Below are 27,684 nucleotides of genomic sequence, written 5' to 3' on the forward strand. Positions count from 1 at the left end.
CACGAGAACTAATCATATTGTCAAAATATTGTTATTGGAATTTTCCATTTAAAAGAAATTGGATGAGTTGGGTGTTTGAAGTTTTACTTCACTGAAACAACTTTCTACGCTGACCAATAAGATATCTTTAAACTAGCTAAACTCAATTTCACACAAAAACATTTTCCGGAAATACTGGGTGAAATTCAATCTTTCATGGTTATTTTTATGACTACAGAACAAGATTAATATAATATCTAATAAATGATTTCCAGAGATAAACAAGCAGGACTCAGGTCCAGAACTTACTAATTTTCCGTATAAGTTCATCACCGTCTCCACAAAAGTCAAGAAAATTTAGAATATAAAAATGTACTAAAACTGGATGTGACGTCATACCTATAATTGTTACATGAACCAACAACACACGTAACTTATAAAAGAATCTTGTTTATCCCGTTTTATGCCATTGAGCTTTTTATCAGACAAGTTCTGAGTTGTTTGTCCTTTTAATTTTAAAAAATAGCAATCGTTATTTCTGTTTTTAAACACAGGGTTAAAAAATGTTTTTATCTCTTAATTTCAAGTGTAAATTAAAATTAAATTTTTTAAAATTTTAACTTAATTTAATCTTCCAACTTTATAAATGTGTAGATTTAGTTTTTTTAACTAAATTTTATTAAATTTATTTGTAGTTTCAAATATATTTTTTAATTAATATTAATTCAAAAATGTGTCAAACAATTTAAACAACTCAAATGTTATCTTAAAACTTAATAAAATTTAGTTAAAATGATTAAATCCATACAGTTCTAAAAATGAGAAACTAAATTGGTTTAAAATTTCAAAAATAAACTAATTTTAATTTTTACTTAAAGTTAAGAAACCAAAAACACATTTAACTTTTAAACAAACATATCAGTAAGTCTGGTGTCGTCAAATTCAGCAAAATTTGGACATCAGTTGCCACATACTTGCCAAAATAACCGTGTCTTGGTTTAAGCATAGTGAGATATTTAACTATGTATATAACTTGTTTTTATAGATTAATGCTTTTAAGAGAACGTAAAACTACTAATTCAAGTACCCCTCCATGATAATATATATTTTAGTTTGTGGAGTTGAGGATAAAAGTTCTCCGAGCTTCCTTCGTCCAACTCCTTACACAGATTATTGTTCATCTAATTCCTTTATATATATATATATATATATATATATATATATATATATATATATATATATATATATATATATATATATATATATATATATATATATATATATATATATATATTATTGTTCATCTTTTACTTTGTTTGGTCATATCGAGAGATTACTTATATAAGGTATTTTCATTTCAAAGTCAATAAAAATCTGACAATCTAACAATAAATACATATTGAATGAAACCAACCTACCACAATACATCAAATCTATATTTATAAATTTTAAAATGGCTTTAAATTAACACTAGTTTAGTTACAATCCAATTTAACCCTGATGTTATTGCATTAAATCATTATTATAACAATTTTAATACAACAATTTCAAAGCACTCATAGAAGATGTGAGTTATTACTGCTACTCCTTATTTATAAAAAGTCATTTTTAATGCAAGATTTTATTTTGAGATTATTTTTTATAAGTCCCACTATGTCATTAAAATTAAAAATTTTATTTACTTTTTGCTTTAATAGTACATTTTAAGTATGTGTAAAGAAATTAATAAAAAAAAATTAAAATATGATAATTTTATATTTACAATATTTTAAATTGTTTTATAAAAAAATCCATTTTTTAAAGCGAAAATCTGATTGCGTTCTTTAATACATATGAGATTTCTTTCTTTAATACATATAGTAAACAATAGATTTTAAAATCGTGATCATTTGACACTCTTATGTTTCTCTTACATTCAACTCAAGACTGTATAAAATATTATTTTATTATAATCTTCTATTTATACAATATTCTCTTAATATAATATTTTATTATAAACCCAATAAAAACCAATTGTCAAATAAAAGAGAGTGTAAAACAATCTTTTTCCTAGATTTTATTTCTTTAATTTATACCCAAAATTTAACCTATCCCAATATCATACGGGGGAGCATATCACGGGTGCAATATGTTATTTTGTACAATTCTGATCTTAATGTCAACCATTCATTATTGTTTTATTACGTATGAACAAGGAAAAAGCAAGCTTTTAAATATGTTAATTTTTATTAGGTTTAAACTTCGGATATTCCTCGTGTATTTGTATGGAAATATCAAGTGGATCTTGAATTTACAATTGTCTGAATTGAGTCTTAATATTTGAAACATTGAGTTAATTTTATTTTATCCGTTAAATGTTGACAGACAAAAATTAAAATTGATTGATGTAGTGCACGACGTATTAAGTGAAATTTATTATTTAATTTGTTATTAAGTATTGTATAGGTATTATATATGTTATATTATTTTATTGTTTAGATTAGAGATTTTTTAGATTAGGAAACTTTTAACAAACAAGAAGAAGCATTGGATGACCAGGTTGGAAACTTCAAGGTCGGAAAATAATAACAGAGCACCTAAAAGAGAATTCCTAAACAAGATCATAAACCTCGATTTGCAAGAATAGATTGCAAACCCTAACCCTTAATTCGTGATACTGCAACGAAGAATCAAGCACCACCAACGAGAACCCAAACCCAAAACGCAAGCATCAGAAATTCAAATTCCCTAATTTGAAATCCTAACTCCGAAATTACAAGATCAAATCGCAAGCCAAAAACCCCGAAACGTAACGCACCACCACAAGCTCTGTTACCTTCGAAGATGCTGAGAAACGAAGGCCACCACACCACAAGACGCAAGCCTCGATCTTCTCCTCCACAACCCTGCCGTCAAACAGGAACGCTCGTGACGGAGACGTGGAGGACATGCCCTTAACGTTGCAGAGATAGAATCGTGCCTGGGCCGAAAACGCCTCCCCTCCCTGCGTGAACCGAACCAGAACCGAGAACAAGAAGAGGAAGGGAGCCTCCCTCCTTGCGCCACGAACTAGAACTAAGAGAAGGAGAGTTCTCTACAACGTCGAATCAGAAACAAAGAAGAGCGAGAAGAAGAACATCTTCTGATTGACGAAGAGCCCACCCGAACACCCAACGCAGCACTGTCATCCTCTTCGTGCGTCCAGGTGTGGCGAGCTCAAACTAGGAAGAGAAGGAGGAAGGAAACCCTCACGAGAATCCTATACTGACCCAAAACAGAAGACTAAGGGGAAAAACGTTTCTGATCAGGGCTAATTGAGAGTGAATAAGCTTTTGGAAGAGTGAATCAACATTTGGAAGAGAAATAATTAGAAATTCCTAATCTATGAATTTTAATAGGTTTGATTAAATTTAAGTTCCTGATAACTCAAGTTCCTGATAATTTAAATCCCCTCTCGCCGACAACGTCATGTGACCCCATGGTTCTTCAAACCTCGTACACCCGAGAATCCGAAGCTGACTTCGACTATGTAGGAGATGATGAAGACTTTAAATTTCTAACATTTTTAATTAAATTTTGTGTCACATCATAAATTGTTCATTTAAAAAAATTTTACGTCAATAAATTTTAACACCGTTTGTTAACACTTAACGACAGGATAAAATTGACTCAATTTTTCAAAGATCCCATTGAGATAATTACAAATACGAAGATCAACTTGAGATTAATAAATATGAATAGTATCGAGAGTTTAAACCTTTTTATTAATACTTACTTCATATTTTTCTTAAAACATAACTGCAATAAGTATAGAGAAAAGTTAAAGTATTTCAGAAAAAATATTAAATAAAAAGTAATTAACTTTGTTACTATAAATGAGAAGACAAAACATCTTCCTCAGTCCAAAGATTCTTTCCTCTGAATCAAAACTTGCATCCATGAACAGCACTCGCTCTCGTTCCCGGCCCGAGTATATCCCGGGCCATATTCCGGACCCTTCCTACGTCCGCATATTAGACACCACCCTCCGAGACGGCGAGCAAGCCCCCGGCGCTGCCATGACCGCAGAGCAGAAGCTGAGGATAGCGCGGCAGCTGGCGAAGCTGGGCGTGGACGTGATCGATGCGGGGTTCCCGTCTGCATCACAGGAGGACTTCAACGCCGTAAAGATGATAGCGGAGGAAGTTGGGAAGAAGTTCGACGATGATGAGTACGTTCCGGTGATTGTTGCAATATGCAGGTGCAATGAGAAGGACATTAGGACTGCATGGGAGGCTGTGAAGGAGGCGAAGAGGCCGAGGCTTATGCCCTTCATCGCCACCAGCCCCATTCACATGGAGTACAAGCTCCGAAAGACCAAACAAGAGGTTCTACAAATAGCTCGCCACATGGTCGCTTTCGCTCGCAGTTTGGGTTGTCGTGACATCCAGTTCGCTGCTGAGGATGCAGCCAGGTTCCTCTCATCTCCTTTCTGTTTCCATATGGAAAAAGTTAGTTTCACACAAATTTTAAAAAAAGAACATTGATTTGATACTACTTTTAATAATATAATAATATATTATGATTTTAAATTAAATAATAATATAATTATAATTGAAATATTATTATTTGACAGTGTAAAACGAGTGTAATTTGTTGTTTTCTACTCGTAATAATATTTTAATATACACAAATTTAAGTAACAATAGAATTATATATTTTTATATTTACTTTACATATAATAATATAATTTAAAGTATAAAATAAAAAAGAAATATGAAATAAATGTGAAAAATTATGTGTTCCAAAATATTAATTTTTCATAAATCTTTTACAGATCTTTTATTATTATTTTTATAAATATGTGTCAAATAAATGGCATATATATTATATACGTTTCTAGAGTACAGAGAAACCTAATTCCAAAAAAATCCAAAATTTAAATATGTGGATGATAGCGGTTAACCGAGTAATAATAGATAAATGAAATTAAATTAAAATAGATAATTATGATAAGGTTATTGTACATACCAATTCTAAAGAAGTCCACTGCAATTTAAAAGTACCCCCGATACTTTAAAAACTAAAATACATTTTTTGAAATATCTTTTAAAAATAAAAATAAAAATATATGATAAAAATAAATATGTTATAACGTTAAATTATATATATATATATATATATATATATATATATATATATATATATATATATATATATATATATATATATATATATATATATATATCGGTCCAATTATAGAAGAACTTCTATTAATTAGGTCACAACATTATCAATATTAAGCACACAATTCAATTATAGAAAGTATAAATATGTTATGTAAAGTCCTGCACATTTCTAAGATAGTATATTTCAAAATAAGGATGGTCTATCAACAAAGAAAAATGATAATTTGATACACCTAATTTTTTATTAAATGATATACATTAACAAAATATACATTTGTATTAAATGATATCAATAACCAAACTTCAGTTGAATGAAAGGAAAAAAAATAGTATAAGAGTGTTGCTTCTCTAATGTTCCTGTATTATCCTTTTTTTTTTTTTTCATGAAAACATTATCAAGGCAGATGGATATCACAACCACATCCAACAATACACAGTATAAGCTACAAAGAATTTAAATCGTACCAAATTAAAAAAAAAAACTTATACATCTCTTCATAACTTATACGTCAAACTAAAATCATCAAACATCTAAACAACAATAAATATATATATATATATATATATATATATATATATATATATATATATATATATATATATATAAATAAAGATAATTATGTCTGTTTTATAACAATTAGATATTATTAGACTAAACTTTGAGAAGACTAGTATATTGAGTAGAATATGGACCCTACACATATCATCACTCATTCACTCCTATATCTCAAGAGGTATAGTTATATCATCTTTGGGCGATTTTCCTATCTATAGAGTATGACAAAGTAAATTTTGTACTTGTGAGTTTGATCTCTTACTGAAACTCCATATAGGAATCTTTATCGACTTTCATAACTATTTATCTTCTTCATATGAGTTCAATATTAGTAGAGTTAAGATGACATCATTCCGATCTTTGCCATCAATACACTTCACACACCACCACAAATAGTAGTATTCTCACCCTAAGAATCATTACCTTCTCATTCCATATAATTCATATCAAATCACAATACTAATTTATTCAAGACATATTCATAATTACATTAAAAAAAACTAAAAAAGCAACAAAGAGAATAAAAAACACAAGGTTACACCTGCCAACATCCCAAGGTACCTAATACCCAAACTTATTTGAACTCACTTGGGTTGTGCCAATGCCCTAAACTCATAGAGTTCACTATTAAGTGAGCGTCCAACAATACTTAGGCAGTGTTCATCGCCCTAAACCTCTAAAGCTCATTGACTTTAATTTTCAAAGTTACGTCTAGCGTATTCAGAATCACCACTCAACGTTATATTAGAAACTAGAGATAAATAAGCACATCAGTTTGTTCAATTGGTTCAAATTAGTGTTTTATCCCTTTTATAAGTCTTAATTAATCCTAGATCATGTCAAAATAACTAGAAGTCAATTGTTGAGACTTATATGCCCATTTCCATAAATCAATCAATCAATACAACTCATACCCTATGTTTTAAAAACTATTTCACCATACAATTTCACTCATAGTGTTCATCACAAGTTAATTTCAATGAATCAAAATCACAATCAAACAATCATATCATCTCATTAATCATATCATCTCATTAAGGATCAACACATAAGTTAAAATAGATATAATCAAGTGTAAAATATTACTAGCTTAACTCATATATAGTCTTAGTTCTATATTTAACGTGATGTTCTAATTATACAAAAAAAAAAATTCAGATTAATTATATAAGATTACATGCAAACTTGCGAATACGACATGCAAACCCATAAAATTAACTTAAGAATAGAGAAAAAAAAATGTGGCAAATCGATTGTTTGTGTTGTCCTCTATTCGAGGAGTAATAAGGTAAGTTTAGATAAAATGAAGGATGAAGTAATAATCTTGGAGAAATGGCACAGAAGGTTTAGAGAGAAACAAGTTTTTAAAAAATACATTCCCTTTTATTCTTTCCTTTCCATTCCTCTGCATCTCTTCTCTAGCATACAATGTCTTTTTTTTATTAGCTTTTGAAATAATTTTAAAATAACATTTGTTTCCCAAAATTTTAGATAAATATATGAATAATGAAAATAATGGTTAAAAATATTGAATAATATAGTTATCCTATGAATGGAAATATATTTTGTAAACTTGGTAGAGATGGCATATATAAAAAGTAAAATATATTATATATTATTAAAAGGCGAATTATGAGTTGTATTTTAAGTTTATTGAATCTTTGTTGGAGCAGATCGGATAGAGAGTTTCTTTATGAAATATTTGGAGATGTTATAAAAGCTGGGGCAACAACATTGGGCGTAGGAGACACTGTGGGCATAACAATGCCTTTGGAGTTTGGAAAACTGATTGCTGACATAAAAGCCAATACCCCTGGAATTGAAAATGCTATTATTTCTGCTCACTGTCATAATGATCTTGGACATGCTACTGCAAACACAATTGAGGTATTTTTATAACACTATACCACTCAATTACTGTAATCAATTTCACTGACTTCTATTTACTTTCAGGCTGCCCGTGCTGGTGCAAGACAACTAGAAGTAACAATTAATGGAATTGGTGAAAGGGCTGGTAATGCTGCATTTGAAGAGGTTACTATCATTCTTCTATTTTCTATCTTATATTTACACTTATTTACTCTTGTATTATTTTTATTATTATTATATAATATGAAAACGTTGTTGCAACGTTAGATTGGCAACGTTAACATTCTCTTAATTGTCAACGTTAGAATTTTAAAAGCAACGTATTTATTTGCTGCATTCTAATGGTTTTAATTTCTTTTATTTAGTTGATGTTTTCTTAGCTATATGAATAGAGAGCCTTTCTCCATTCTAAAACACACAAAAATTTAGTCTTTCTCATTCTTCTCTTTTGTGAGTTTTATTCTTTAGCTTTTTTTCTCTTCTAAAATTATTTTGGGTTATTCTTATACTCTATTTAGATTTCCTTGCTAGTTCTGAGATTGTCACAAATTCTGAGAAGTTCCTGTTGTATCCTAGGGGACTTGCGCAACACACCGCGGATAAGTCCTTAAGGACAGTGACTCTACACACCTCAGGAAATTTTGTTCGTGATTCTGTCAGCTTTTTACAACAATCTTAAGGACTTATGGCTGACAACAACAACAACTCAATCCCGGAGAATCAAAATATTGTTTCCGAAACTCAAACGGTCTTCGCGAAACCTTTCCCGGATGTATCAAAAATTGAAGTCTTCTCTGGTCAGAATTTCCGGCGCTGGCAAGAATGCGTGTCAACCCTCTTAGACATGTATGGAGTCGCTTTTGCCCTTTCTTCTTCAAAACCCGACTCCACTCTCCCTCCAAATTCAAAACAAGTTGAAGACTGGGTTCATGCAAACAAGGTATGCCGTCATACTTTACTTAGTGCACTCTCTAATGATTTGTTCGATGTATATTGTTCCTATAAGGAAGCGAAAGAAATTTGGGATTCGTTGATTCTCAAATACACTGCTGAAGATATAGTCAGGCAAAGATTCATCATTGGCAATTACTATCGCTGGGAAATGGTTGAAGATAAGGACATAAAGTCGCAAATTAATGAGTACCACAAGCTACTCGAAGATATCAAAGCGGAGAACGTTCTTCTTCCAGATGAGTTTGTTTCAAAGCTTCTGATAGAGAAACTGCCGCCTTCCTGGACTAATTACAAGCAACAACTAAAACACAGACAAAAGCAAATGTCTCTTTCAGAGCTGATCACTCACATAATTATTGAAGATACCAACAGGAAAGAATGTGCTGCTGTGAGGGCCAAAGCATTGTCTGCAAAAGCAAACATGGTAGAAGACAAACCTGCTCCAAAAAGGTAAGAACACAAACCTGATCACAATAAGAAAAATAATTTTCGAAAATTTCGCCCCAATACATCTAACCCCACCTTTAAGAAGAAAGGAAATTGCTTCGTATGTGGGAAGTCGGGCCATCATGCACAACAGTGCAGACGCAGAGTAAGAAACGACAATCCTCCTAAGGCTAATATAGTCGAAGGAGATGACATTATTGCTGTAATCATTTCTCAAGTAAATCTGATGACAAATGTGAGCAAGTGTGTGGTAGACTCTGGTGCTACCAGGCATATCTGTGCAAACAAAAGTGCCTTTACCTCTTACACTAGTGTAGGGGATGGAGAAGAACACGTCTACCTTAATGATTCCAAGACCACTCCTGTTTTGGGAAAAGGGAAAGTTCTTCTCAAACTCACATCTGGAAAGACTCTGGCCTTGAGTGATGTGCTACATGTGCCATCAATCAGAGTTAATTTAATCTCTGTAGCACTACTGGGAAAAGTGGGGGTTAAAGTGTCATTCGAGTCTGACAAGATTGTAATGACAAAAAATAATGTTTTTGTGGGAAAATGATATTGTGATCAAGGTCTCTTTGTACTTAACATTTCTGAAAATATTAATGAATCATCATCTTCTGCTTATATTATTGACTCATATGATATATGGCATGCTAGATTAGGACATCTGAATTCTTCCTATGTTATGAAATTAAAACAACTAGGATTAATTAATATGCATGATAAACAGAGTAGTAAATGTGATATATGTGTAGAATCTAAAATAACAAAGAAAACATGTTTCTTTGTATAACGTCAAACTGAACTGTTAGGGTTAATTCACACTGATCTAGCTGATATGAAACAAACCATGTCTAGAGGAGGTAAAAATTATTTTGTGACCTTTATAGATGATTATTCTAGATACACCAAAGTATACTTAATCAAACACAAAAATGAAGCCTTTGATGTGTTTTTAACCTATAAAGTAGAAGTAGAAAATCAATTGAATAAGAAGATTAAAAGGATTAGATCAGATAGCGGTGGTGAATATGTTTTGTTTAATGACTTTTGTGTTAAAGAAGGTATCATCCATGAGGTAACTCCACCATATTCACCTGAGTCTAATGGAGTAGCTGAGAGAAAAAATAGAACTCTTAAGGAGATGATGAATGCTATGCTTATTAGTTCTAGTGCACCTGATAACCTTTGGGGAGAAGCCTTGCTTACTGCGTGTTTTTTACAAAATAGAATACCTCATAAGAAAACTGGTAAAACTCCGTATGAGTTGTGGAGAGGTTATCAACCTAACCTTAAATATTTAAGAGTGTGGGGGTGCCTAGCTAAGGTGATGTTACCCGATCCTAAGAAAAGGAAAATAGGCTCTAAAACCTCTGATTGTATGTTCTTAGGTTATGCTGAACATAGTGCTGCCTATAGGTTTCTAGTTCTTAAAAGTGATACACTTGAAAGAAATTCTATAATGGAGACGAAAAATGCTGAGTTTTTTTAACATGTTTTTCCTTTAAAGGTTAGTGAGACGTCTCAACCTATAGAAAATAATAATAATAGTGATGCCTTGTATAAGGAATTAAGAAGAAGTAAAAGACAAAGGAAGGAACTTCATTTGGTAATGATTTCTATACCTATCTAGTTGATAATGATCCAAGTAACTTTGTAGAAGCCATTAGTGCTCCTGATGCAAAATAGTGGGATAAAGCCATTAAGACTGAAATTGAATCAATTCAGAAAAATAATATTTGGAGCTTAGTAGATTTGCCTAAAGGAGCAAAACCAATTGGTTGTAAGTGGATCTTTAAGAAAAAGTATCATCTTGATGGATCTATAGAGAAGTATAAGGCAAGATTAGTAGCAAAAGGTTTTGCTCAAAAACCCAACATAGATTACTTTGATACTTTTGCCCCTGTGACTAGGATTTCCTCTATTCGAGTTCTATTAGCCTTAGCAGCCATCCATAAGCTAGTGATACACCAAATGGATGTTAAAACTGCCTTTTTGAATTGTGATTTAGAGGAGGAAATTTATATGACTCAACCTGAAAGGTGTGTAGTACCTGGTCAAGAGAATAAAGTTTGTAAACTTTTAAAATCTTTGTATGGGTTAAAACAAGCACCAAAACAGTGACACGAAAAACTAGATAATGTATTGCTATGTGATGGTTTTTCACCTAATGATGCTGATAAATGTGTGTACTCTAAATTTGAAAATGGTGATTGTGTCATTATATGTTTGTATGTGGATGACATGTTAATTTTTGGTACATGCAATGAGATTGTTACTAGAACTAAATTATTTCTAGGATCGAACTTTGAAATGAAAGACATGGGTGAAGCCAATGTAATTTTAGGTGTTAAAATCATAAGGAAGGGAGATAGTATATTACTATCCCAAGAACAATACATTGAGAAACTTCTTAAGAAGTTTGGGTATTATGATTTCAAACCCGTGAGTACCCCTTATGATGCTAACTCTAAATTAATGAAAAATAGAGGAGAATCATTATCTCAGCCTCAGTATGCCCAGATAATTGGGAGCTTACTACACTTGATGAGCTTTTCTAGACCTGATATTGCTTATGCAGTACGTAGACTGAGTAGGTACACTCAATGTCCAAATCAAGAACATTGGGATGCACTTTCCAGGCTTATGAGATACTTAAGAGGTTCAATGGATTATGCCATTGAATATAGTGGATTTCCCGCTGTACTAGAAGGGTATAGTGATGCTAACTGGATCTCTGATTCAGATGAGACAAAATCCACTAGTGGTTATGTATTCACACTTGGGGGTGGTGCGATTACATGGAGATCAGCCAGATAAACTATTATTGCAAGATCAACAATGGAATCTGAGTTTGTCGCTCTTGGGATGGCTGGTAATGAGGCTGAGTGGTTGAAAAACTTCTTATCAAACATTCCACTAGGAATGAAACCAACCCCATCGGTGTCAATACACTGTGATTGCCAATCGACAATAGCTATAGCTAAAAACAAGAATTACAATGGAAAGAATAAACATATCCAATTGAGACACAATTTGGTAAAGCAGCTGCTAAAGAGTGGAACTATTTCCATTGACTATGTGAAGTCAGAACGGAATCTAGCAGATCCTCTGACAAAACCCCTGGGAAGACAAATGATATTAGAAACATCGAAGGGAATGAGACTTAAGCCACTTGCAAACAAACAAGTGATGGTAACCCAACCTTTGTGATTGGAGATCCCATGAATAAGGTTCATATGGGTAAAAACAAGTCATTTGTTAGTTTTGATAGCACTAAATGTGAAAGTGCTAGAGACTGCATTATGAGAGGTTAAACTTTGTCATTGAAATTCTTTATGGTGAAAGAATTTTAGCTTAAACAAAGTTTTAATGATTTTCATATCCCTTATGGGGTGGTGTATGATTTGCAGCATACACTTGATGAAATCACCTATATGAGTGTCTAGTGGGGCCGCTTGTATGAGATCTTAGCATGATCTCTAGAGCACTCATGAATATCGGGCACACGCATGGCCTAATTAGCGCAACACAGCGATAACAAAAAGAATTGTGGGGGTATATTGTGATTGATAAACCTTTAACACACGTCGAGTGTCTTTGGTTCATATAGCTTGCTATACCAACTACACTGTGTGTTAAGTTTCTAAATCTAAGATTGGTTCATATAACTTGCTATACCAGCTCTGATGCATTACATCCTATGAGACCCAGAATAAAAATTTCATGTTTTTCTTTTAGTGTTTGAACTATTTGAGTCAAAGACTATTTCTTTCAACTCTATTTTACAATATGTGGGGGATTGTTATAATATATTATTATTATATTGCAAAATATGAAAACGTTGTTTCAACGTTAGATTGGCAATGTTAACATTCTTAATTGCCAACGTTAGAATTTTAAAAGCAACGTTCAAATAATTTATTTGCTGCAACGTTAAAATTTTAATGGTTTTAATTTCTTTTATTTAGTTGATGCTTTCCTAGCTCTATAAATAGAGAGTCTTTCCCCATTTCAAAACACACAAAAATTTAGTCTTTCTCATTCTTCTCTTTTCTGAGTTTTATTTTTTAGCTCTTTTTCTCTTCTAAAATTATTCTGGGTTATTCTTATACTCTGTTTAGAGTTCCTTGCTAGTTCTGAGATCCTCAGAAATTCTGAGGAGTTTCTGTTGTATCCTGAGGGACTTGCGCAACACACTGCGGATAAGTCCTTAAGGACAGTGACTTTACACGTCTCAGGAAATTTTGTTCGTGATTCTGTCAACTTTTTACAACAGTAAATGAGCTGAGTAACTTAATTAATTTCATCTTCTTTAATATACTTCAACTTATTTTATATTTTTTTATTGAAGGTTGTGATGGCCCTAAGATGCAGAGGAGTTCATGTTTTAGGTGGTTTATATACTGGAATTAATACAAAGGAGATACTGAAGACCAGCAAGATGGTTTCATATTTTTAAACTATTCATTCATTTTTGGAATATTTTCCTCCTTTCTTCAATTCAAAATTGTATATACTTTTGTTTTTGAACAGGTTGAAGAGTTCTCTGGTATGCATTTACAGCCACACAAAGCTATAGTAGGTGATAATGCATTTCTACATGAAAGTGGCATTCATCAGGTTAGTGGAGTTAAAAGCTACCCTCTTGCGTTTTATTTCCTTAATGCCTATTCTATTTCTCAAATAAATATTATGATTTATATCTAATCAGTGATTTTTACTAGTGCCTTGTATTTGTTATATATCTTTGAACATAAACTATAATGATTTCTATATATCTATTTTTCAGTTGGTTTCTTAAATTTTTTTCCCTTTTGTTTTTAATATTATTTCTACTTTGTAGGATGGATTGTTAAAGCACAGAGCTACATATGAAATACTTTCTCCTGAAGATATTGGTTATGAAAGGTCCAGTGGAGCTAATATGGTACTAGGGAAGCTAAGGTATATGTCATTTTCTTACAACTCTATTTGATATATATATATATATATATATATATATATATATATATATATATATATATATATATATATATATATATATATATATATATATATATATATATATATATATATATATATATATATATATATATATATATATATATATATATATAAAGAGAGAGAGAGAGAGAGAAATACACTATATATATATTAAGATAAAATGTTATCTTAAATTTAAAAAATAATATAAAAAATAACATTTTGAGGTGTGAATTAAAGGAAAAATGAACATACAACCTTATAATAAACACACTTCAATACGCAACAACGTAATTCATATTTAAAATCATTATTCTTGTAACTTTATAGAATGAAATTACTGTAATAAGCTTCTTCTTTTTTTCTAATCTTATATCAATGGAATGGAGTTGTAATTTATAACAATCATTTAATAAGAATTCCCAAAAAGCACACCTAAAGCTATTTAGGTATAAAGTGGAAAATATGTAATATTTTATCCTGATGTTACTAATAATTTATGATTTATATATCTTTAATATATATTTATATCAGTGAATATTTTAATATATAAGATTATTCTAACTTAAAAAATATTAAAATCATTTTATAGTTTGAAAATTCTCTTGTTAATTCATTTATTAATTATTTTAATGTCAAATAATGGATGTCGAAATTATATTTGTATCAACTTATTATTCATACAGATATAATATAGAAAATTTTATACATATATTTAATATTAAGATGTAGTAAAGAAAATTTATAGTTTATTAAGATTTTTTAAGAATAGTAGCCATAAATATAAAAAGAAAAAAAAAACTCAAAATGCTTGAAATAAAACTTATAGATGAAATAAGTGAAACATTTATGAAAAATGAATGGAGTAAAAGGTTAAAGAAGTTTAAAACAAATATAACATGTAATACGATGAGTAATGTTGAAGTTAATTATAGCATCAATATAAAATCATTTTACAGTTTATTTGTTAAAATTGTTGCATTTTCTATTTGTCTGAACACTAGAGAAATAGATATAAAATACGAAGTTTAAAATTATTGAAACGAAAGAAACTTATAGATGAAATTAACAAGAGAAACATTTATATGAAAGAAAGTTAAATTTGAAAAAAAGAGTAAGTTTTGAAATTGAAAATTGGGGTGGAAATGTCATATAAGAATATATCATATATTGAGTGTAAATGTTGGAAATTGGTCCAGTGCCATAGACTATAAATACTTGTACATGAATATTATAATTCAACATTAGTGAAACAAGTACTACTATTATGAGTATCTATGTGATCTTTAATTTAACTTTACAACTATTATCATATGCAATTGCTTAATGAATTTATTTTTTTAATCAATAAATCTCTTTTATCTACAAAACAATTGTTTCGATGTTGAGATGTCAAAATGGCTATAATACATGAGTTAATGAGTGTTAAAGACGGTAATTCACTAATAACAACATTTTATTAATTTTTTATTATTTTTTAAAAGTTTTTCATTATAAATTATTTATTATTTATAATTATATAGGCTTGTAATTTGATTTTTTAAATATTAAAATGTTGCTTAATAATATTTAAATGTTTAGTTTATTTGTTTGTCTAAGTTATATAAAAAGATAATAAGTTTGGAAAATTAAGCGAACATTTTGATTTTATAATTATAAAGAAAATAAATCGAGTCAAATCCACGTAATGTAATAAATATATAAAATAAATTATAAAAATAAAATATGTTTAAGTGAACTAACTTATATCAATCTTTGATGGACAAGTTGAGTTGTAAAATTAGTGACTCACCAAAAAGTAGAATCGGCTTAATTGACCTTTTTTTTAGCTCAATCCTATGCGAACCAAATTGTGTGAATTAAGTTGATTCACTTTTATATTTCAATTTGGTATTTTGGTTCATCATGTTTATTAACTTTTTTATTCGTAATTTAGTAATAATTGATTAATGAATTTTTGTCTTAGACTTCATATATTTAAATTATAACTTTTTTTTTCCTTCGTTTATACTTCCTCACCGTCTAGCGGACGTCAAGCTTTGAAAAATCGACTTAAAGAGGTATGTAACTATTTTTTGTCATGATCAAAGGCACAGTTACCATTCTTCTCATTGAGCTATTTCTACCTTTTCAGCTTGGTTATGAACTCAAGGAGGATGAAGTTGAGAGTGTATTTAGAAACTTCAAAGCAATGGCTGAAAAAAGAAAGGTTAATAATTAGTTTTCTTTTTCTTTTTTTTTCATTTCTCAATATAATATACAGTTTATTGTACTTTATGACTAATCCGGATTAAAAGATAAAATACTTTTAGAAGCATGTTGGGACATATATAGATTATTTCATGAATTTTAGAATACTCAAGATTTATTCATTTTTCATAAAAAAAAAACTTAAAATTTATCCATTTCAATAAATTAAAAAAATTGCACCCTTTTTATACATAATCGGATTTATTCACTCTTATTTAACGTCAAATTATAACCTACTATCGAACAAGAAAATATAGTTTTGCAGCCCTAAATTAAATTACTAATCATAAATAGAAGCATCCAAAAATTTGAAGCATAAAAATAGAGAAAACCAAAACTTTCACAATACAATTGTTGCTATTTTTATAATGTCTTTAATTGTGACTCCATTTTGGTCATCTTGAACTAATGTCCTCTTATTATCTGACTCAAATATTTTTCTTTTCCTTAGAGAGTTACTGATGTTGACCTTAAAGCATTGGTATCAGATAAAGTTTCTGAAGTAGAACCTATTTGGAAACTTGGTTGGTTGCAGGTAAATTGAAATGAGATTAATTTTAAACTATATATGTATGATAATAATACAAAAGAAAGAAGAAAAATTAATGAATATCTATCAATGTAGGTGACATGTGGAACTCTGAATTTTTCAACAACAAGTGTTCAACTTGTTTCAATTGACACTAGCACACATGTTGCTTGTTCTGTTGGAAAAGGACCAGTGGATTCAGCTTACAAGGCTGTCGATCTCATTGTGAAGGTTTGATGTTTAACAATTTCCAACTTTCTATTTTTATTTTCCTTTTTATTACATCTCTTAATATATATATATATATATATATATATATATATATATATATATATATATATATATATATATATATAAGTATTTATCCTTTTCAATAGTTTGCTATTTTGTGTACTCTTATGAAATTCTATTGATATACAAGTATTTATGAACTTTCTCTCCCAAAGATTAGGGTTTTCATGGGAAACTTTGTGTATATGAATCATAATTTTTTATACACAAAATTGAGATGATAAATTTTATCTAAACTTTGTAGTTCAATGGTTGGGTCATATATGGAAGTTTCATCATCTAAGATCAATGATATTATTTTCCAATTTATATTTTTTAAATGAAAATGAAAATGAAGGAATTTTACAATTTTTTATGCAGGAAGCTGTGAAAGTACTTGAGTACTCTCTAAATACAGTGACTGAAGGCACCGATGCAATTGCAACTGTACATGTTGTACTTCGAAAAGAGAACATGAACTCACATACTTCTACTTTATTAAATGGAAACATAATTTATCCAACATTTAGGTATTTTTTATTAAAACTTGATTGCTTTAGTATATCATTCTTTTACTAATAGTCCTCGTTTTTTGTCTTTTTACAGTGGGATTGGAAAAGGAGTAGATGTTGTTGTTTCCAGTGTAGAGGCTTATCTTACTGCACTAAACAAAATGCTCCATTTCAAGGAATGATTTATATCTTTTAATAGCCGAATGTATGCAATAAGTTCCATTGGCTGTTTGTAATTTCTCAGTTAAGTTTAAAATGGAGTATTCTAATCTACTTTTCAAAGTTTGCATATCAAGCGATAGCTATGCCAAAAACCAGACTATGTAATGTTTCCTTGATATATTTGAATTGCAAATGTTAATTCCTTTTTCCTTTTTCTTTAAGGGTAGCTTTATGTTGATGATATTGACATAGCAGCAACGACTGATTCATTAAAGAAGGGTATCTTAGTATTTTTAATTTTGGTCTATTGGAAAGGGGTGCAATTTGTAATAGAAAACGTGTGTAAGAAAAATGTTAGGTAGCATACGTGTTCGGGTCCACTATGAAGCTTTATTTTTCAACATAATCCAACCAATATTTTGTGAGAGGGTTTCTCCCTACATCACCACATATCTTCTTCCTCCACCGTCCCATTCCATAACTGTCCATCGATAAAAAGTTAAAAAAAAATGAAAAAAAATCATTGAAAGCATAAACAAAAATGAAAGATCCGTTGGACCTTCAAAGTAAATCAATATTCGTTGACGGATATGGACATCGATTGAAAGCCCAAATTTTTATTGAGACCTACAACCATTGGGATATCTATTGGGCTCCAGTTTTGGTAGTCCTTGATTTTTTTCAGACATCTTCCAGATAGAGAATTCCACGTGCAACGTTGGAATTAGAAATATATTTTTTTTCGTTAAGCTCTTCAAGGATTTAGCCCTTTTCTGAATAAATCCTGAGTCATGTTCCTTTGTGACTCAAAAATTGTCTTTTGTTCCATTACAACATCTCCCAGGATCCCTCATCACAGTACATACAATTGTTTCACTCTTCTAGTAATCATTAAGGAAAGAATAAAAAATTAATAAAACAAAATGAAACGGTTCGAAAATTTACATTCCTGCGACTCATGCTTAATTGATATAATTTTTCACTTCCCAGTTTTGTACTATATACATCAAGGGAATAAAAGAGGCATAAGTAAGCAGCGTGCAGTGGTGGAATCATAGTGAAGTGTGCGACTGAGTGAATAAGAGAGGTAACAAATTAGGGTTTTAAGAAAAAACAAAAAAAAGGTAAATGGTAAAAGTAAAAAGGGAATTTTCAGAATAAAATGAAAATTAGGGAGATGTAGGGAGAAGGATGTAATAGTGTACGGATAAGCTCTCATTTTGTGACGATGAGTTTCTTTACGTCTATATAACTAATCATAATTGATGGGTATTATTAGCCACATTTTTTCCTAATAAATTTACAATATGCACATTATCTTATAAGTGATCATGGACCATACCTGAATATGCCATTGTTGTAGTAGTAGTCAATGCCTACATTTCACACAGGGTTTTGTTAAATTCAGCATATGAACTCTCTAATAATCTACACTAGTAAATAAATAGTTTTTTAAATTTCGGTTTCAAGAAGCGTATAAAAATACGGTGGTAATTTTGTAATTCTGGCGACACTATATGTCTCGGTTCTTCAGTTTGAACCGATGCCTAAGGGGGTATATTACCTCGGTTCTTTCACTAACCGAGACAAAATATCCTGCTGAATCAGACTTCTCACCTGACAACTTTTTCGAAAGAGGTCTAATGTCTCAGTTCTCTGACCAACAGAGGCAAAAAAACCCTGACAGCCTTTTCAAAATAGGCCTACTACCTCGGTTCTCTGACCAACCGAGGCAAAAAACCTTGATAGCTTTTTCAAAATAGGCCTACTGCCTCGGTTCTTTCACCAACCGAGACAGTATGTCCTGCCAAAAATTGATTTTGAACGTTTCAAATTCATTTTGTCAACCTTTGCCTCAGTTCCATTTTAACCGATGTCATAGGCCCTTTATGTCTCGATTTAAGCGCGAATCGAGGCCTATAATTAGTAGATATTTTCAAAATTTTCATTTACAATTTTTTTTTGAGCTTTTTTTGGAAGGTTTACGCATCGATTGTTTTTATGACCGAGGTAATAGTCTCTTCGATAGTTAAATTCCAGAAGCGTAAAACAGTAAGCACATTTCATTTTTTCTTCTTCTTCTTCCACCAGAGAGTTGTTTCTCATCTCGTGCGAATAACTTCTTCGTGTCGCTCTGTCGCCGCTGCCTCCATCATTAGCCACCGCGCTACCTCCATCACTGGTCGTTGTTGTTGCCTCCACCACTAGTCGTTGCTGCATCTGTTGCGCGAACATTGCTACCTCCATTTTTCTCGTGCGAACTACACTTTTCGTGGTTGCCACCCTCGTTCGTTGTCGCCACCGGCAGTTCATCGCCGCCAACGGTCGTTCGTCGCCACCTTCGACCCTTCGTCTCCGTCTTCGGCCCTTCATTGCCGCCTTCGGCCGTTTCGCCGTCGCCTCCGACCGTTTTGTTTGCTGCCTCCGTTGTCTCATTACAAATAAAAAAAGAAAAAATATATATTTTAAATAGGTAAAAGACTCAATTTCTAAAGAAAAAAAGCATCTATCGCCTCAGTTTGAAACCAACCGAGACTAAAGACCTCCACATACTGTCTCGGTTTAGAATCGAAGCAAAAAAATTATCCCTTTTTTCCTTTACTACACTAGTGCTAGTTAGTACATCATGTTTAATTGGTATAATAATATGTTATTAGTATGATCTTTCTATTTGTTATTTTGTCTCAACTTTTATATATATATATATATATACATATATATATATATATTTATTTATTTATTTATTTATTTATTAGTTATAATGTTTTATAACTTTTCTCTAGAGCATAATTGACATGAACTTTGCTTCTTTCTTTTTTTTATATCTTATTTCTGTAGCGTAGACGACAGAAGATACCCAGTACATCCGTTTATAAATTCCGTTGCAGGAAAACAAGCTCTATTTTTTCTGATGAATGAAAGTTTAAAATTTTTGTCTAGTGTTTATGAACGTATCTAATGTATTAGAAACCGTTAAATGAAACGTGTATTTTTAGCCTTCCAATGTATTAGATGCCAAATTTTCATAGTACATTGTCCATATATATTGTCCTAGTTTAGCACTAGTTTGTAAGAAACACTAAATAAACAAAACATACACTTAGGAATGTTTCTAAATGTAAGTTATTTTCAAATAGTTTTACATGTATATAGCTCATTTAAATATATGTATGTAACTTAATATGAAAATTTATAGAAAGTTATTTACAAATATTTTTGTGGACAATTTTTTAAAGATATATTTATCTATCAATTTTAAAAATTTGTTGGTAATTATTAATTAAGAAAATATTATCTACGACTAGTTATTAAAAAAAATAGTAGGTAACTTATAAATGTATATTTATGTCATCATTTAGTTTTTAACTTTTATTACTTAATTGATTTTTGTGTTTTAGAAGATTGGTGTAACATTCCAAAAATACACTTTAAAACTATATAATAGAATAATCACATTTAATAATATAGAGATCAGTCTTACACTATACACGAACGTACGGTCATGGCCGAACGGCCTTACAAAGCAGAACGAGAAAGTAAAACTGTACAAAGGTACACTTCTGATCGAACGGTTTTACAAAAGAAGATTACCGAACGGTCATACAAAAATCAAAAGAGAAAGGTGATCGAACAACCACCTCACTATAAAACTAAACTACTGACCGAACGTCCTACTGTTCGATCTTAACCTCAACCTCGACTAGGTTCTCTTCCTCCAGCGTCCCTTCCAGCAGTACGTCTCCTTCTGCTCACATCCACATGGATGATCATTGCAATGACAAAGACGGACGTACATAACATGACAAGACAGGAAACACAGGGTAAGCTTATGTAATTTAATTCATGCATAAACATACATTTTAAACAATCCAACACACAATATAAATTTCAACATACGTATCATACAAAACCTATTACTAGACTAACTGTCCGGACTGTATGAAATCTGTGTAGCTACAGGCGTTTGTGCACCCGGGTGATGTAGTAACTAGAATACTCTCATCAGCTGCCACCCGAGGTTAGTCCTATCTGTCCAAAGTACTCCTAAGGACTAGAACCTCCTGCCGTTCCCACACATGACCTACCCTCCTCTACGTGAGGACGAGTACTCACGGAACATCAGGATGAACAACCAGCTTAGCATGCCCACAGTCATACTTTACAAATTCCAATATTCATTCATGAGTCGTTCCTCCCCGGAACGCTCGTCCATAATCCAACCAATTCTATCCATATCACATTTTCTTCATCTTTCATTAATAAGTATCTCATTTAACCACCTCGTACAAAGATTCATAAGGATTCCAAATAACGAACGTTCAACACGAACTCAGAATGAGACCGAACACGTAGAGCGAGACCGAGAGATCTCAAATTTCAGAATAGATTAAGGCCAAGGGGTTGATATCGGGTTGAGAAAGATAACAAGTACAATCATATTCACGAGAAACGAATGGAACGAACGTTAATTACAACAATGAGCCAATTAGATGAACTGACTCTTGAGAGCTCCAACTGAACATCAAAAAGACTATGCCAAGTACGAAGACTCCAGGATGAAACCAATGGATACGGATACTTCAAGACATTCAAAACTAATACTTAGAATGATTCACATGAAGAAACCGAACGCTTGTGAATGCTTAGTTTACTTGAGTTTATTATCAAGAAATCCAAATGCCAGTCAAAGACTGAACACTATAGTGAGCGAATCCTAGAGGGCTTGAACGAACGCTCGTATTAGGAAGTTTAGCTTAAGGAGATAGAACGAGTGCCTAGTGTAAGACCAAACACTTATTTAGGACGAACACTTGGTATGAGACCAAATGCTACTAAACTTAAAGAGAAGAGGCTTGATAATTATACCTAGATACTATTGAGATAGTGTTTAAGAATAACTACAATATACAATTACATACATATATATATATATAGATACTTAAATTTATAACGGAATACCAAGACACAACTATACTTGGCCGAACGCTCAAGCATGGTATTTTGAAATGCAAACGCTCGTTCTCAACTAGGATTCTTCCCAAATGAAAGAATCCACTTCTAACCAAGTTTACTAGAAATACCGAGCGGTCAATGACCGTTTTGTGATGAACGTACCCTTTCATAGGGGAAATTTCCTACCATAATCATTTATATTCCAACTCATTTCTTAACATATAGTTTCATAACTTTATACATTCATATCATAATCACTTTCATATTTCATACCATCCAAACATAGAGATTTCATATATTTCATGCATCATAACATAACTCAATCATTTTTCATATCCAATCATCAATTCAACGAACGTTCATACAGCACATAATCATGTAAATTAAATTAATAAGCTTTTCTTACCTCTGAGCGTGAACGAACGTCCCGAAAACAAAATATGGCTCACCTGACTAAAATTTTTTCTACCCTCAACGTTCAACAGCTCTTCAAAAACTAACCAGACAACAGGAGACCAACAATGGCTCAGACAATATGAAATCATGCAACCAGAATTTGGTTTGCATGTGCCAGAAACGAACGTCTAAATACAGGGAGAACTTACCAGTTTAGAACCCGAAACTGATCGGTTCAAACTGAAGCTCTTGACGCCGGGAGTGCTTCTACGGTGTCTGAATGTAGATCGGAGAAGAGAAAGGGTGAGTTTTTGTAGAGAGATGGGAGAGCTTTTAGAGAGAATGAGGAGAAAATGAGAATTCCAAAAACTTAGTTTTGCTTAAAACGAACGTCCGCTCATCTGCTGACACCTACATTCCACTATCTGATTTCTGACTCCCCTCCGGTTGACACCTAGCGTCCGTTCAGAGGGTTTTTAGGTGCGTTTTTAATGGTTCTGACAATTGGCTTAATTATGATTTGTTATAATTTGATTTATTGAATATGAGATTAAAAACACGTAATTTTTAATTACATAAATATTTTTTGGATATTTTAAAATGTGTTAATACAAAAGTTGACCTCATAAAAATCATGAAGATATAAAAATAAATTGATTAAAATTTTATGACAAAAAAAAAAAGATAAAACTTTAATAACAAAGACAGAACTAACTTATATTTGTGAAATACCACTTTGATGTGTGAGTTAATTCAAACTAAAGTCAAACATATTTCATCTTAAATTTAAAATAAAAATAAAAGTATGAATTTTATATTAAAAAGTATTTTAAATACAACTTGAACATTAAAATTAAAAATAAATGAAATTGTGTTTAGGAATATGTTTTTACTAAAGTAATTCTTCCAAAAACAAGTGATCTATTTATTTATATCATTGTTTTAAAAAAATATCGAAATTAATATTGTTGCAAAAGATGCTTGTCGTGAACAATGAAACAGTTTCAGTTCTGGTCGACGAAATAACTGGTTTTGTCAAATTTTAGTTCCATAAATATCCTTCCGTAAATCAGCTAAATTTTAGTTCCATAATAATCGTCCATCAAACTGTCCTTAATTACTAAGATTCTGTTATATTTATTTATAACAATCAATTACTGAAATTACTTTTTATAACATTTTTTATTTGTTAACAATTTTTTTAGTTTTCATTATTACAAGAAACTATCTATAATCAGATAAAATATCGAAACTATTTTTATGGTACAATTATTACAATTAATAAAATATTAAATTATTTTTATACATATTTTATTATAATTTTACATTTTATGTTTTAATAATTACTTTTTATTATGTATCAAATTTTTAATTTCATTGACTATTTTTTACTATTATATAAGATGTTGACAGACATACATACTAGTATTGAGAAATTAAATGGTAGGTATAAAAAGTTTGGTAAAGAATTGAATTAGTATATTTTAAAATGTAAAGAATAAAAACATATCTAAGTTTTATTACGAGTAATAAATAAGATGTTAAATGCAATCTAAAAGCAGTCGTTATTTTAGCAATTTAAGGCTTCTTATCAAACGCCTACCCATGCTTTGTTTGTTTGGTAGAGTGCAATAAATATATTAAATAGAAGTAGGTTAGTTGAATAAAATCCATCACTATTTTTAAATTTATTTTTTTTATTTTTTCCGTCACTCAATATTATTTATATTTTTCATTTATCTTTTTATCCATCCAGTCGGATCAAGTGGTAGGAAGGACAGTGTCATTTGTTTTTTTTGTCACTGTAATATTCTTCAATTCAATTTTTATTCTCAAGAAGAGTGATGTAACTGATAGATTTTACAATCTCAAAACACTATTATGAAAATTATAAATAAAAAAAATAAAGTTCTGAAACATTAACTACCTTTATAAAACAATAGTGTTTCTTATTTTCACATAGTTGGTTTACTTTTTTATTTTAATATTTAATTTATAAAATGAGACAATTTCATTTTTTATACCATAGTTAAAGTTTTAGAACTTTTTTTTTTTTCAAAATTTTTGATAATTTATTTGATATTACAAAATAGGCCACATGTCATTTAATTGATAGAGACTTGATAGAAAAATATAAAAGCTTTAAATATCAAATATAATAATTTTTTAAGAATATATAAATTACAAATACTAAAATTAACAAAAAGTTAAAACTTAATTAAATTAATTTTTTCTCTTTTATATTAAAATATGTAAACAATAATAATGTAATGTAAAAACCCAAAATGGTATTTTAAAAGTAGTGGTAGTTTAAAAATAGTGAGACTCGATTATTTTAATATTAAATAGATTATTTATAAATAGTTTTGTTATAAACGAGTTTCACTATTTTAAAACGTATCACCCCTCTATAAACTATTTTTCTAGAGTTCTCTACTTTCTCTCTAAGAGTTCTAACTCCTGAGTCATCTCTTTGATGATCAGAAGGTACCTAAACAACCACGACAACAAGGTCTACGTTTCTACTCGATCAGTTTCTTCAATAGAGCAGGTAAGTTTCAGCTCCTTTTTCTCTTTTTGTTCTTAATTGAGATCATGCTTATATCTTCTATCGCATGTGAGTTGTAATCTATTTTCCTAGTTTCGTATTAATCAGAGGTTCTAAGGACTCTCTCTTATCTTTATTCGATGTTTTGTAGTGTTTCTAGAGTCCCTTGAGCTCTAAGCAAGTGTTTAGTGTTTATAGAGCTTTGTTGCTTCGGTGTAAGATAAGGGAAGCTAGATTGTGTTTTAGATGATGTTTGTAATTTTAAATTTTAGTATCTTCGTGAATGATAGATAATTTAAGTGAAATTGTCATGATTATGTTAGAATTTTTTTGGATGATTGATAATTATCGTTAGTACGATGTTTGTATGTTTGGTAATTTATGATTTTGATATATGATGTTGTTTTGGTTGTTTATAATGAAGTTATTGGATGTTTGTTAGCAAAGTAAAGAGTAGAGAGTAATTAAATCTTGAATTACAAGCATAAAATGGGGTTTTTATATGTGAATTTTTTGAGGATCTGGTTGGTTGAGGAAAACAGTAGTTTGAGGTCATTTGTGAAGTCATTTAGGACTTATGGAAGCTTTTCAAACCAGTAAAATCTGGTGTAGGAGGTTGTGAATGGTTTGTGAGTGTGTTTTTACATGTTTTTGGTGCAAACTTGGGGTTTTGAGTAGTGAAATTGTGAGGGAAGGGTTGTGAACTATTTTAGGGAGTTGAGAATATATTATTATACCTATTAGGACTTGTCTAGACTATTAAATGAGTAAAATATTGTGTATAGAGGGAGTTTTTAGGTGCTTTTAGTATAAATTAAAGGTTTTGCATGGTAAAAACTTAAAACAGAAGGGTTGTGAGTATTCTAAGGTGTTGAGGTGTGCTAACAAGTGTAATTAGACTTGGTTAGGCAGTTAGTAAAGTGATATAAGGGTTAGAAAGTATAAAATTGAGTTTGGGTAGCTTATAGGACTGAATTTTGGGTTTCAAGGGGTCAATTTGAGTTATAGCGGTGTTTTCAGAGTTTACTCAAGGTTTGGAGGGTTCTAGGGATCTTCAAAAGTTGTGGGGTAAGTGTAGGAAGTGATAAAAAAAAAAGATTTAATTTCTGCTGATAGCGCCTGAGCACTCAAACAAGGCGTTGAACGCCACCATTCCAAGGGCGCCAACATTGAGTGCCACCATTCCAGGGGTGCCAGCTTTATGGTGCTGAGCGCCACCATGTATGTTTATATATTGATGTTTTAAGTGATTTCTAGTAACTTGTTATGTTGTTTATTTTTCTTGGAAGTATGATGAATGAAATGTTATGTTGGTATGCAATGTGAAAGTGAATGATTATGTATATAGTGTATATGAGAATGAAAATGATTGATATGAATATTGTGATTAATAGTTTTGAATGGATTGGATGGTTAATGGACGTAATTCCATGACTCGTTGAGATGTAACACGGTGGTGTCTGTGTTGTTGTTGTATGAATGTATTGAGCTTTGAAATGGTGGTCTATTTTGACACTATAGTGATCATTCATTTTCAAGTAGAAAGGGGTGAGTCAAGTGGTGAGAGTAGCAAGAGTTTCTTGTCTATAGGCTTTGATCATGGCCATAAGCAACTGAAATGGACTAACATTGTATGCCAGCTTGGTTTCAATCAGCTGTATTACCACTACAAGTGCACAAACTATCAATAGTTTGACATTCATACCGAATCCAGATAAGTCTTGTTTAGGTCTTGGCATGTATAGGATGACTGAATTGTTGTGGTTCATTTATGAATAAATGTTTGAATTTGTTAATGTAATATATGAATTGTCTTGTATATCTAGTTTACCCTTTGTGCTTGTACTTTGTTGTATGTTTTTGTACTTCTTTCTTGACTATGATCATCTAGTAGGTATGAACAAAGGGTGATGAGACTTCTTTGGAGCAAATATTAAATGGAGGAGATGCTTATGTCTAGTAATATTAGCATATAGTTTTAGTTAGTGATGTTGTAAATAAAGTTTTAAATTTATAGTTATATATATGATTGTATATAACTTTATTTTCCAACCTTTGTTTAATGTTCTCGTTTTATTGACTATGTGATAGATTTTATATAATTTTATACTCTATTTTAAAATGTT

At 30.8% G+C, this 27,684-nt stretch overlaps 1 protein-coding gene across 1 annotated transcript; it reads left to right on the forward strand.

Moving 5' to 3' along the window:
• Nucleotides 1-3,860: 3,860 nt before the first annotated feature.
• Nucleotides 3,861-17,866, forward strand: LOC108328737 (probable 2-isopropylmalate synthase). The gene is made up of 12 exons (XM_017562630.2): nucleotides 3,861-4,411; nucleotides 7,356-7,569; nucleotides 7,636-7,716; nucleotides 13,307-13,399; nucleotides 13,489-13,575; nucleotides 13,799-13,899; nucleotides 15,965-15,998; nucleotides 16,073-16,147; nucleotides 16,640-16,723; nucleotides 16,814-16,948; nucleotides 17,369-17,517; nucleotides 17,594-17,866. The coding sequence occupies exons 1-12, from the start codon at nucleotides 3,897-3,899 to the stop codon at nucleotides 17,679-17,681; spliced, it is 1,656 nt and encodes a 551-aa protein (XP_017418119.1). The 5' UTR covers nucleotides 3,861-3,896; the 3' UTR covers nucleotides 17,682-17,866.
• Nucleotides 17,867-27,684: the final 9,818 nt, after the last annotated feature.

The sequence above is a fragment of the Vigna angularis genome, chromosome 2, assembly GCF_016808095.1.
Source record: "Vigna angularis cultivar LongXiaoDou No.4 chromosome 2, ASM1680809v1, whole genome shotgun sequence".
Taxonomy (NCBI): Eukaryota; Viridiplantae; Streptophyta; class Magnoliopsida; order Fabales; family Fabaceae; genus Vigna; species Vigna angularis.